The 12,202-nt window shown below is 34.0% G+C and overlaps 1 protein-coding gene across 3 annotated transcripts in view; it reads right to left on the bottom strand.

Moving 5' to 3' along the window:
- The window catches only part of CUL3 (cullin 3), a 98,395-nt gene that overhangs the window by 19,616 nt on the left and 66,577 nt on the right, over window positions 1–12,202 (bottom strand). For all 3 annotated transcript variants that reach the window (XM_087424756.1, XM_087424757.1, XM_087424758.1), the window contains 6 exons: window positions 8,959–9,104; window positions 8,054–8,230; window positions 6,272–6,442; window positions 5,591–5,698; window positions 1,549–1,673; window positions 828–924 (listed from right to left, as the gene is read on the bottom strand). In XM_087424756.1, the coding sequence (XP_087280882.1) occupies window positions 828–924; window positions 1,549–1,673; window positions 5,591–5,698; window positions 6,272–6,442; window positions 8,054–8,230; window positions 8,959–9,104 (824 nt within the window). The remainder of the gene's footprint in view (window positions 1–827; window positions 925–1,548; window positions 1,674–5,590; window positions 5,699–6,271; window positions 6,443–8,053; window positions 8,231–8,958; window positions 9,105–12,202) is intronic.

Below are 12,202 nucleotides of genomic sequence, written 5' to 3'. Positions count from 1 at the left end.
TTAAATATATAATAGTGTCAAACATTATTCAACTAAATGAACTGTAAGGAATATTTCCCACGTCAATTAAATATAAAAATTAGACTATGTGTAGGCATTTTCAATAGTCTTAAAAAAAAAAAACTTTGGTGTTACAGTGACTTATCTTACGCAACTATTAAGATTCTAATTAAAATATAGAATAAAGCTGTTATTTGCTGCCTAGATGACAACTTAGGTATTTTTCCTTAATGTTTTTCTAGAAGCTTTTTATTATTTTTCTATTTTAAGGCAAATGACCCTGATTTGATTTATACCAAGCAGTAAAAGTAAACTGTTACTCTAAACCTCACAATTTTAGATATAAAAGAGCAATTACTTTTTTTAAATGAAGGCAATTCACTAGTGTATTGCTAATTTTTAAATAATCCCTTTAGTAACATTTTGTGCATCTCACAAATCTCAAGTGTTAACTTTCCCGATTTTGATTTACCAGAAATAAGGATTATAGGAGACTGAGAATTTTAAAAAGGGACTCATGTCTTTGTATGCCCTCAAATCAACTTACATTTTATTATTTTATGCAATACTGTCTCAAGTCTAATCTTATAAATAAAATGTAATTATCTTATTATTATTTATTCCTTAAGAAAGTCTACTGGTATAGTCTTCATATTGCCAAATGAAGTTAGCAACTGAGGGAACACAAAAACACACATCACCCCTTTTTAATATTTGAAACACCTAGGGAAATACATGATTTACCCAGGTCAACAAAAATCACAAATCAGTTCTATAGACTAATTTTAGTTACTTAATATAAGTATGTTCAAACGATCAGTATTTACCTTTTTGACTGGTCCATAAAAGGTGGCATTGAGATCTGCAGAACCCATGTGATGCTGGAGCGTGAGCTGTCGACCACTGTGTTTGGCTAAGTAAAACCTTCAGCAAATCAAACCAGGTTTTAGAGAACCATACGATTTACATATTTGAAATTATAAACTACAGGATGACAACCTTAACAAACATATACGTAAGGAAAACTTTTAAAGCTAAAGGAAATCTTAGGAATCAAGTTCAGTTCCAATTTTTACAGAATAGGAAACAAAAAAAAAGGAGGTGGGGGGAAGAGAGAGACAGAAAAAGACAGACCTAAGTAACTTAGCTAGATATTAAATGATAAAGGTAGCACATGAAATAATTTCTATTGGTACACTTTGCCCCTGGCCTGCTGCTCAGCCACTGCTGTTCCTAAGACTACGTTTCTCCATGGTAACCCAAGAATCAATTTGCCCTAAGCCAGTGGAAGATACCAACAATACAAAACATACTCCTAACCGGGCACTAATGGTGAACAAAGGACATTAACAAAATATTCCGCTGAACAGAGTTTACGCTACTCATTCTTACACACTAAAAGCATAAAGGACAAATTCTCCTTTTGAACATGAGGTAAAAAAACAGAGTACATTCATCCTCAATCAGGGACACTACTAATGCTCAAATTTATTTCAATTTTGGACAATTATTTGTACCTAGAAATAACAAAGTTTGATCTATGTTTACCTTCTGAATATCTCAAAAGCATGTCTTGGTGCTGGTGGGATGTTGCACTTTGGTGTGGCTGACTGAGTGGGCCAATATCCTGTCGTGAGCACCCGCACTGTGAGATCAACGCCACCTAAAGACACCTGTGTAAAAACAGAAGATGTTCCATCCAAATTAACTCGGATTTGTTATCCGTTCCGTATAGACACTGTGTTAGAGTTCTCAGTGTAGTTAGGTCCATGTCCAACGTCTAGCAAACAAAAGATATCTTCTTACTTGTTAGATCTACCCAGTATTTTCCAAATTTCAACTATCCTGGCAAATATTTATAATTATTGCTTAAGACAATTGCTTAAGACATTGACATTTAAATACTGACCCAAAGGATAGTGCTTAGCATGTGAACAAAGTCTTACTGGTCTCGTTGAGAAGTGCAAAGTTTTGGCCCTTAAGCTTCTTTAGATAAAATATCAAGGGGCCGCATCAGTATCATTTCAGAGAAAATTCTAGGATAATATCTTTCATCTCAGCTTTTAAATATTCTTACCATCTTAACACACAAACAACATATTTCTAATATCCTATTTACATTTCAACTACATTGATCAAAATTTTGATGTTTTCACATGTAGTTCACATTCTAACAACTTTTGCACAGGACACTGAAGATCCAGCTCGACACAGTAGGTGCGCTCTAAGTATTTGTATAATGGACGACTACCTCTTCTTAATATAGCATTAATGTCACAACTAGATATTTTCTTCTTTTTAAACAAATTAAAATTTTAAGAAAATAACAACAAAGCACATCAACAAGAATCCTTTAGGGTGAAATGTTATCTTATATTAAGAGGGGTTCCATGGTGTAATGGTTAGCAAAATATTATCTGGACTCCAAAATATTATCTAGACTCCAAAATATTATCTTTATTATTGATATTCACAGCTTGTTCTAAACCATTATTCCATTTTTGGATGATTTAGTGATATTGATTTCTAAAAGGGAAGGATGAGTTTATAAATATCAAGAAGTATTCCACATTCAGATTTCTTCACAGGTATCTACTAAATGATTACTTCATTTTAAAGAAATTGAAACCAGAAATCTTAGATGACGCACAGGAGAGATGACCACAGCAGAGACTCTTGGATGACGAATGGAGGAGGGCAAAGAACTTTCTGTACATTTGCGAGTAGAGTGAGGGTACAAACTCGGTTCAATCCACTCAAGACCACAAAGTCTTTGATCTCTTCTCCCATATACTCACATCTTGATCCCTAAACTTCAAATCTTTCCTCAAAATGTCATTTTTTAAAGAAGGCCTTGCCTGACCACTCTTTCTGCTACAGATTTCCTCTGTATCTCCTATCACCAGCTAAGGTGCTGTGTGTTTTCTTATCTTGTTTATCATCTGTCTCTCAGATTAGAACATAAGCTCCATCACAGCAGGGATTTTGGTCTACTCCATTCTTTGCTGTGTACTCAGTGCCTAGAACCACGCTTGGCAGAGAGAGCACTTAACGCATCATTTGTTAAATGGGGGAAGAAAAGAACCTCAAAGAACTATTACTCTATCGGTTTGTGTCTTCACTTCCTAGCTATCTTAGTAATACTTTGAAGCCATTCAGCTTAGCCATGTGCCACCTAACAACATTTCAGTCAACAATGAACCACAAATACAACAGTGGTCCCCTAAGATTGGTACCAGACAGCCTAGGTGTGTAGTAGGCTATACCGTCTAGGTTTGTGTAAGTACACTCTATGATGTTCACACAACAACGAAATTACCTAATGATGCATTTCTCAGAACGTTATCCCCATTTTTAGACACATTTCTCAGCATATATCCCTGTGGCTATGCGATGCATGACTGTATATTCAAAGATACCACATGACAGTGCCAAGTACACAAAGAGGTACCAGAAAAGTCTGTCAGGATATGATATGATTTGCTGATATATATAAAAAGAAATATGATAGCAAGGAGGTTTTCCTGCCCATCTCATTTTAAAACTAAAAACACAGGGAAAAAATGGACAAATACTTATATTTCCTTCAGCATAATAAATAAGATTTATCTATATAAAATAAAAGGATTATTAGAATTTTAAGAAAGTACTTGTTATATGATTCCTAAAAGTAAACGGAAGAGCCACTCTCTTGGTATATTTCAATAGGCCAAGAACCTCTAAGAAAGTTACAGAGAATCATCTGCCTGAGAATTGGTGATATTTTAAAGGGCTCAAAGATTTCAGAAAGCTCAAGATTTGTTTTGATTACTTTGTCAATTTTCATCAAATCTTTCTAATGTAGATTAATGCTTAGGAAACTTGAAGCTTAAGGTCCTTGGCATAAATAATTATAAAAGAGCCAATAACTGCAGGCAAATAATGGCCTAAAAGAGGAAGCTGCAACCAGATTAGCAGATATATAATTCTGAGCATCTTGATAAGTACTCTACTTACTGTAGTAAACAAATTATTAAACAAATATTGTACACCACAGAGTGCAGGATATATATGAATAGTCAAGATGAAAGACTGGAAAACTCAGAAACTTTTATATAACTAAAGAAAATAACAAAGGCAAAAAGAATCTGACAAAATCATCAGATTGCACAATCATCCCCCCTTTTTTAAATGAAACAACTGCAACGGAGGAGTCAAGATAAAGACTGGAATTTTCTTATCAAAAGGGCTTCAACTACCAAGGTAATCAGACACTTAAACAGTAAGGGTGTTGAACGCATCCAGGAACATTCCCTTACAGATGGTTTCAATGGAGGATTTATTCAGACTAGGCTGTCTCCTTAGAGCTCTCAATATGTGTAAGATTAGGGGAAGAAAAACAGAAAAAAAAATTATCTCACATGAAAATACAATTATATCAATGTACTAGACAGAATGAAGTACAAATCCCTAAACAATCTAAAAAAAAGCTATCTAGGATAATCACATTATTCGGTTTCTGCCCACCTAAACTTCTATTTATCACAGACATATCTTTCCCGCTCTCTGCCCTTCTCCATTGGAAACATTATGAGACAAATTAAACAACTATTTACAATGGAAAGGGACCAGAAGTCCCTGAGTCAGAATGCCTTAATATATATAAATGTCTATTTCTATAGAATTAGGTATTTTCACATATTTTGTTTGTGATGATACTGTGGGACAACTATAAGTGGTGATTTCATATTCAAATATCAAAGGCAAGACCTCCAAATTTTTTTATTGTGACCTGTCTTAATTAAAAAGTGGTATATGGTCACCTCAGAGAGAAAACTTTTAGAGGAAACAAACTGTGGAGTTCTCTAAACTTACAGTTGAGATAAAGTTGAAAAACAGTAAAACAAAACAAACAAATTCTGAACTTCACAGGACTCCAAAGCTGTGCAAGTTGCAGCTTACCACCTGCTGGGAGTCACAACACTAAACCATAATTATAACTATACACTAGCGTCAGTGTTTATACTCAGCTCACCCCCATCAACCCTGAGGACGTCATGCCCATTTATGCTGATCTGACAGATGGGAAGGAGATTACTGAGGTACAGGAAGCTCAGGTGACAATTTCAAGATGGCACAATCCTGGGGTGAAGTGAAAGGAAGAGTACTAAAATTCAGTAAGCTTGCCTAAGCCCCGTATTATTCTCACAATCTATAATGGTTGTAACAGCAGAACTATTCTATTTACTAAATTTTCACTGCATTCCTTCAAATAGGGAGGATAAACTAAGTTTTAGAAGGAATGTTATAAACCAATGTTACTGCAATAAACAAAAAATTAAAAAAAAAATAAAAGGGTTCTTCTGCTAAAGTTAAAAAAAAAAAGAAAAAAGAAAAGGATAAGAAAAAATATTTTAACATTAATAGTCTGAAGATTATATGGGGGAAAATAATTTTTAAAGCACTCACAGATAATACATATGTTGTCACTAATAACATTTAAGAAAATGCCACCAGCAGTTCAGTTATCTGATACATAGATGAAAATGTCCATTACAAAAGATTTTACATGAATACATACACATAAGTAGAAATTAGTGGAGAATCTTACCCCAGTTGCCTGAAGATGTTGCCTGAATTCATCCATAGTTGTGTTTGAGATGCTCATATCCCTAAACATTCCTTCCAGTTTTGATGTGAACTGACAGCCACATTCAGTCTGTGGAAGAAAAACACAAATATACACCAAAAAATGATGGATTTTTCTATGAGAAAACATACAAAGAAATAAATTCTTCCATGTTACTGCCATCCTTTCTAAATCTTTCCAATAGTTGTGCTATGCTCTGGGTACCAAACTTTAATGTGTTTAAGAATAATCCAAGGACTTTTTATTTCAAAACACAAATTCCCAGCAGACTCTTTCAGAGATTCCAAGACACTTCACCAAAGGCAGGGCCCAGAACTCTGCGTTTACAACAAGCCCGTCAAGTGATTTGGGTACAAGTAGTCTACTGAACACATTTTGTAAACAGAACTACACGGTAATATTCTCTTATTGTTTCCCTTGTACTAATCCTCCCCAAATTTCCATGCCACACCAAGAGAAATTTTGGCAAACTCTGACTGTTCCAAAACTTGAACAAAGGTAAGCACAGCCTGCTCAAAAAAAAAAAAAAAAATCTACTTTATTAATTTATAGAAATAAATATTTTCCAATCTCATGTCGTTGGTGTTCAATCGTGATAAACATTAGTTAGGTGCACTCCATTCCATCTTATATACACCTTACCTTTAACTTAGATATCATATTTTTTTCAGAGTCATCAGAAACACTTTTATTTGTGAGAAGTCTCCTTGCCAAGTGTTGTTTGTAATAACGTTCAAATACATCTTTTTCTTGCATAAACCTAAAAAGGACCATTGCCTTATCCAATATTGTTTCTACTTCTTGTTCTGTTAGCTGCAAAACAATTAAAAGGCAATTTAACAACTGCAAAATTTCAGTTCTACAAAAATAGCACCACAGTTCATCTACAGTTAAAAACAATACCGTCTGACAACAAACAGAAATATCTGGTTGAGATATATGAGAAGGAGGGACCTAGTATAAGGAAGTGCCTCCTACTTCACACAGCAGCATAACTCTTACGTCCTCATCTAGTGCAGCACCCAGCAGGGGTAGGAGTGGAGTTTCGTTCCCTAGAGGTCTCTACTGAAATGGAGGCACCAAGCGATATATGGCTGGAGTAAAAGATGACTGAGAACAGATGAAATGAAATTTTATTTTTTGAAAGCTACCATTTATTGAGCACTGTGCTAAGTGCTTTACATATATTGTTTTTTTATTGAGGTCACACTGCTTTATAACATCATATAATCTTCAGGTGTATATCATTATATTTTGACTTCTGTATAGACTACATTGTGTTCATCAGCAAAAGTCTAGTCGCCATCTGTCACCATACAAATGTGCCCTTTACCCTCCAGTCATCCTGCTTCCACTCTGGTAACCACCAATCTGGGGTGTGTGTGTGTGTGGGGTGTGTGTGGGTGTGTGTGTGTGTGTGTGTGTGTGTGTGTGTGTGTGTTATCTTCCACATGAGTGAAATCACGGTATTTGCCTTTCTCATCTGACTTATTTTGCTTACCATAATACTCTCAAGGTCCCAGCCATTGAAATGAAATTTTAATCACAAAAAAGAATATTTTACAATGCCTTTGCGTAATATTTAGGCAGAAACTTACATAGCCAAAAGACAGATATTTTCATATAAGCCCATTCAAAACATAAATTGTGCAAACAGAAGGGTAATAATTTGTTATAATTCAAAGAGTAAAAAGACCCCTTGCCTTTATCTTTTAAATAAGGGCAGGACGATATTGTGGCAGGTTGTATTAAGATCACATTTAAAAATATGGAAGACCGAATGGATGTGTCTTTTCTGTGCCCTTGGTGATCTTCCTCGTTTGTTTCTTTGTTATAACTGTCTGTGAAACCTGTGGCCATTTGTTGCTTTTCCCTTTTGTGTCACAAATTCCAAGATTAATTAAAAAAAGAAGAATTTATATGAGATCACAATATGCTTAATTTGATTTTCTATGCTGTAGTAAGCTTCTAAGATCCCAGACATATAATAAAGGCTTGACACTGAGCTTTAGTGTATGCTTTCACACTATTTTCTGATAGCTATTCCAGTCTACGCATTCAAAATCTTGGCATCCAAGTATTGTTTGATATATAACCCCCAGAACCAGATGAGCAAGCAAGATTCTGTGCTATGGATAGTTGTTTTCTAGTTCCTTATTATCTCTCTGGCATATCTATCTGGCATATCCCTCACAATCTAAAGACCGCATAGTTGTTTGTTTTTGATGCCAATTACACATTAAGTACTCCTGAGTATTTCAAATACCTTAAAACAATCCTTTTCAAAGATCACAGCACACACTTAAGTGCAGCAACAGGCTATGCTTAATTTTATATCTACAAAAATCCCCTAATTTTACTTTTATATACAATTTTATATCTACAAATAAAATTTAAAGTGTTTTCAAATTCATTAATACTTACCCCTTTGACTCCCTTTTTCAGCTTATCATCAATAAATAATGAGAGGTATTCAGGGGACCTGGAGTTGAGGTTGAGAAAATACTCAAAGTCACCAGCAATAGTTTGTTTAAAGAGCCGGTCATTATTGAATGATTCCTGAAGGAAGCGATCAAACCTACTCTTCAGATCCAATAAGCCCTTCCAAAGAAAAACAAAGAAATTTAGGATACATTATAATAATTTTTCTATAAACATACTGTTTGTCTTAACTTTGCTGGTAATAATGTGCGCATTTGTTAAACTTATAGATTCTTTATTATTATATTAAGCCTATATCTAAGCCTGTCTTAAAAAAGTCAGTGATGAAGGAAGTACTCTATCCTCCATTTGTGTATTACTCTATTGAAGATGAACAGAAGAACTTTCTCACTGTTTCTTCCCACCCTCCTCTGTCTTGACTGAAGGGGTAAGCCTGAGAAAATTAGCTTTAAAAATATACAAAAAAGCTAATTATTTATATTAAAATATGAAAAACTTAGAGCATAATTTATTTGTAGTATTGCTTGAAAGCAAAACATTATGAAGCAGAAAGTATTTAACTAAAACACAGTTATGTTTTCTAACACACCAAGGTATATGAATGCTAAACCATAGCAAAACAGTAGAAAGACTTTCATTCTTGAGACTATTTCAACAAGGTCTTCATCAGACAAGCCAATGAGTGAAAAGCAGCAGCTGAGTCTGGCCCTCTGCTATAAACACACTCTCTGCAGAACTCGACCATATTCAGGGTAATCACACATTAGTTTACCACTGGGACAATTAAGTTAAAATACACAGTACATAGCTCAGTAAAAGTGAGCTTTTTAGCCCTTGTCAAAATTACTTTACCATAAACTTAACGAGAATCTTCTGTATTTACTGACCTGGATATAGTCAACAGGATTCTTTCCTTCTCCTTCCTCAGAAACAAGGGCTTTACCTTGCTCCCTCAAATAGGAACTCATACACTCACACATCGTTTTCAAACCATTTGGCACACGACTAAATAACTTGTACATGCAAGCAAGATCTGCAATCAGAAAGAACACACAAATCGGCTACATTAAAGATCAAGGGGAAAATGTGAATCTCTGTTCATGCTGATTTGTGACATTTAAAGAAGCTTATTTCTCCATTACTACAATTTGCTGACCACATGAAAAACTACTAAAAAAACCCCCAGCAAAATAGAAAAAAAGGAAAAAATAATAGGCTAGTTAAAAGTTATTATTGCAATTTATGAGATACAGCTTTCATATGAGATGCTTTGAAGCATCAATAAAGTGTCCTAGCAAATGTTAGTTGACATGGAAAAGGTGCCCAAACAGCATAATAAAGAAAGCCACGAAAAATGAAAACTGCCGTTTTGAGTTCCTACATAATTCATCCTATATATATATATAACTCTAATCTAGAACCTAGTAATACTACAAAATGTCTATCAAAAGAATAATGTTAATTATGATATAATTGGTAGTCAATATAATAAGGAATTTAAAAACCAATCAAAGTCTTACAGATATTTTTAAGTAAGTCTACCTCGAAAGTTCAAATGACAACCACGACAACAAAGAAAATAAAATATACTAGAATTTATTTCATTACACATCATGGTCAGGTTTATATAAAATTAATAGCATAAATTCCTATTCTTGAATATTTTCCTGAGAGCAATCCCTAATATTTCCCAGGTGATGCCCTAAGCCAATATCTGTATTTTAAAAATCGGTTTATCTCACTACATTGTTTTTATTTAGAATGAAAACTCTAGACTCTATCCATTGTTTATATCCTTTTTCACAAGATTAGAATGTGGAGTTGAAATGCTGCTTTTCCGTACGTGGAGTGCTTCTCTGAAAGAGGAACGTAGTGGGAGACGACAGTGTCAGAACTCTACAATCATATACAAAGTGTTATGATCAAGAGCTTGTGAAAACGGAGGTAGAATAGCAGTTTCTACATCAGGGGCTGGGAAATGTTTTCAGTAAAGCACCGGACAGTATATATTTTAGACTGTGGGCCACATGGTCTCTGTTGCAACTACTCAGTTTTGCCGTTGTGCAAGAAAGAAGCCATAGATAATACATAAATGAATGGGCATGACTGTGTTCCCATAAAATTTTATTTACGAACACTGAAATCTAAAATCTATATAATTTTCATGTGTAATGAAATATTACTCTTCTTTTGATTTTTTTTCCAACCAAACTCGTGGTGGGCCACATATGGCAGACTGGTTCTATAATTTTCCTACTCAGGTCTATATTTATAAAAGCAATTTAGATCCTAAAACTAAAGTTGCATGTATTTAAAAAATACTTAGAAAGCAAGTTTTACAAAAAAGGCTTTTGACTTTCAAAAGCAAACTTTATAAAAAAAATAAGTTTTCATCAATAATATATGCCCAAAGTAATCTATACACAGCAAATCTTATAGTTTCTCATGTTTGGCATAAAGTAAAACCAAATTTCCCATGTTAAAAACAGGTATTACAAATGCAAAATCAATTTATGGACATATACTATAGTAAATTTGGCATATAATCAATATGCCTCTAACAAACCTCTAACAATATGGTTTCCAACTTGTGTATTTTGTTTCTATGTTATTACAATTTTGCTTAATTATATGTTGTATATTTAATTGTACATAAATTAATATAATTTCATTGTATTTAATTCACTGTATATAAATGTATGGTGTAGTGAAGAATGTGAAAGAGAAAATGAAAACACTTGGCATTCAAAAATTAAATATCATTATTTCTGTATACACTTAATAAAACAATAAAATGAGATACCATTTGAACTTAATTTCATAGTGCTATCTGCATCTAATAATCAATCCAATTCATCCTCCATTCATGGTGGGAAAACTGTTTTTCACTTTCTGATTTATGAGACATTTGGCTTCATAATGGTGAAGTTGTGCCTCTGACATATTCTCGTCATACTGCTCAAGAGCAGGGCCTAGCATAATTAAGACATTTCACGATTAGATTTCTAGTGGAAAGGCAGGAAAAACTGAAGCCAGGATTTCAAAATTTAATTTAGAATCACTGATAATTGCTTACTTGCTGAAAACATTAAGCACTACCTAGAGAACTATGGTAAGTAGCTATTCAGATACTTCTTCATTTATGTACTTATTAAGCACTTGCCCTGTGTGAGGCAGACTTAATGCCTTTAACACAAGTGTCCATACAGATTACAGAGATACTATAACTGAGGCATACCCAACCTCTCCATCAAACACTTCCTAACCCCTAATCTCCAGTCCATTTAAATCTTCCCCCTCCCTCCTCCAAAGGTAGATAAGAAAGTATTAACAGCTAAATAGTACATTAGAAAATTCATCGATTCTCATTTTAAGTAGGGAAAAATGTTTTTCATAAAGTCCTAGTCTGCCAGGGACCGTTTAGATCAGGGATTATCAAATTGTAGCCCACGGACCAAATATGGCCCACTGCCTGTTTGTGTCAACAGCTCATGAACTAAAAAAGGTTTTCACCTTTTGAAATGGTTGAAAAAAAAAAAATCAAACAAAATTTTATAGGAAGATAGTCAAGCTTATTCATTTGTGTTACTGTCTATGCCTACTTTCTCATTATTATAGCAAAGATGCATAGTTTATGGTACGAGCCACACACCTAAAATATTCACTATCTATCCCTTTACCAAAAAGTTTGCCAACCCCTGACTTAGACCTTAGACATCCAGGAGCAGCTGATTGTAGAAAGCCTGACAAACATACTTAGAAACGATTTTTGTTTTGTTTTCTGCTTTTACAAAAAATGTTTATCATCAGAAGAGTCTTTTAAAAATTGACTTGCTCTGGCTTAATAAAAACAAATTTACATACAACTTTTCAGAAACTTTTCATATATATAGAAATATAACCATTTCAAAACACAAAGCAAGGATTTCACTACAGGAAGCATGGAACAACCTCTCTTCTCACCATCTTTCTTTTCCCTTCTCTTACATTCTCTTCCCTCTCTTTTAAATTATTCACTTAAAAATTTTTTTTCATTCCCTAGTTAGGGTCATGACTCCAACAGGCAATATGTATTTCTTTTATAAGAAGAAAGTGGCTAAAAAATTGCTACGACTTCCTCTAAAAAGCAGG

Source organism: Ceratotherium simum, chromosome 37 (assembly GCF_057802395.1).
Source record: "Ceratotherium simum simum isolate JZ-2026a chromosome 37, ASM5780239v1, whole genome shotgun sequence".
In the NCBI taxonomy this organism is placed as follows: domain Eukaryota; kingdom Metazoa; phylum Chordata; class Mammalia; order Perissodactyla; family Rhinocerotidae; genus Ceratotherium; species Ceratotherium simum.
Note: the sequence above shows the minus strand (reverse complement) of the source record. Positions and strands in the feature narration are given on the sequence as shown.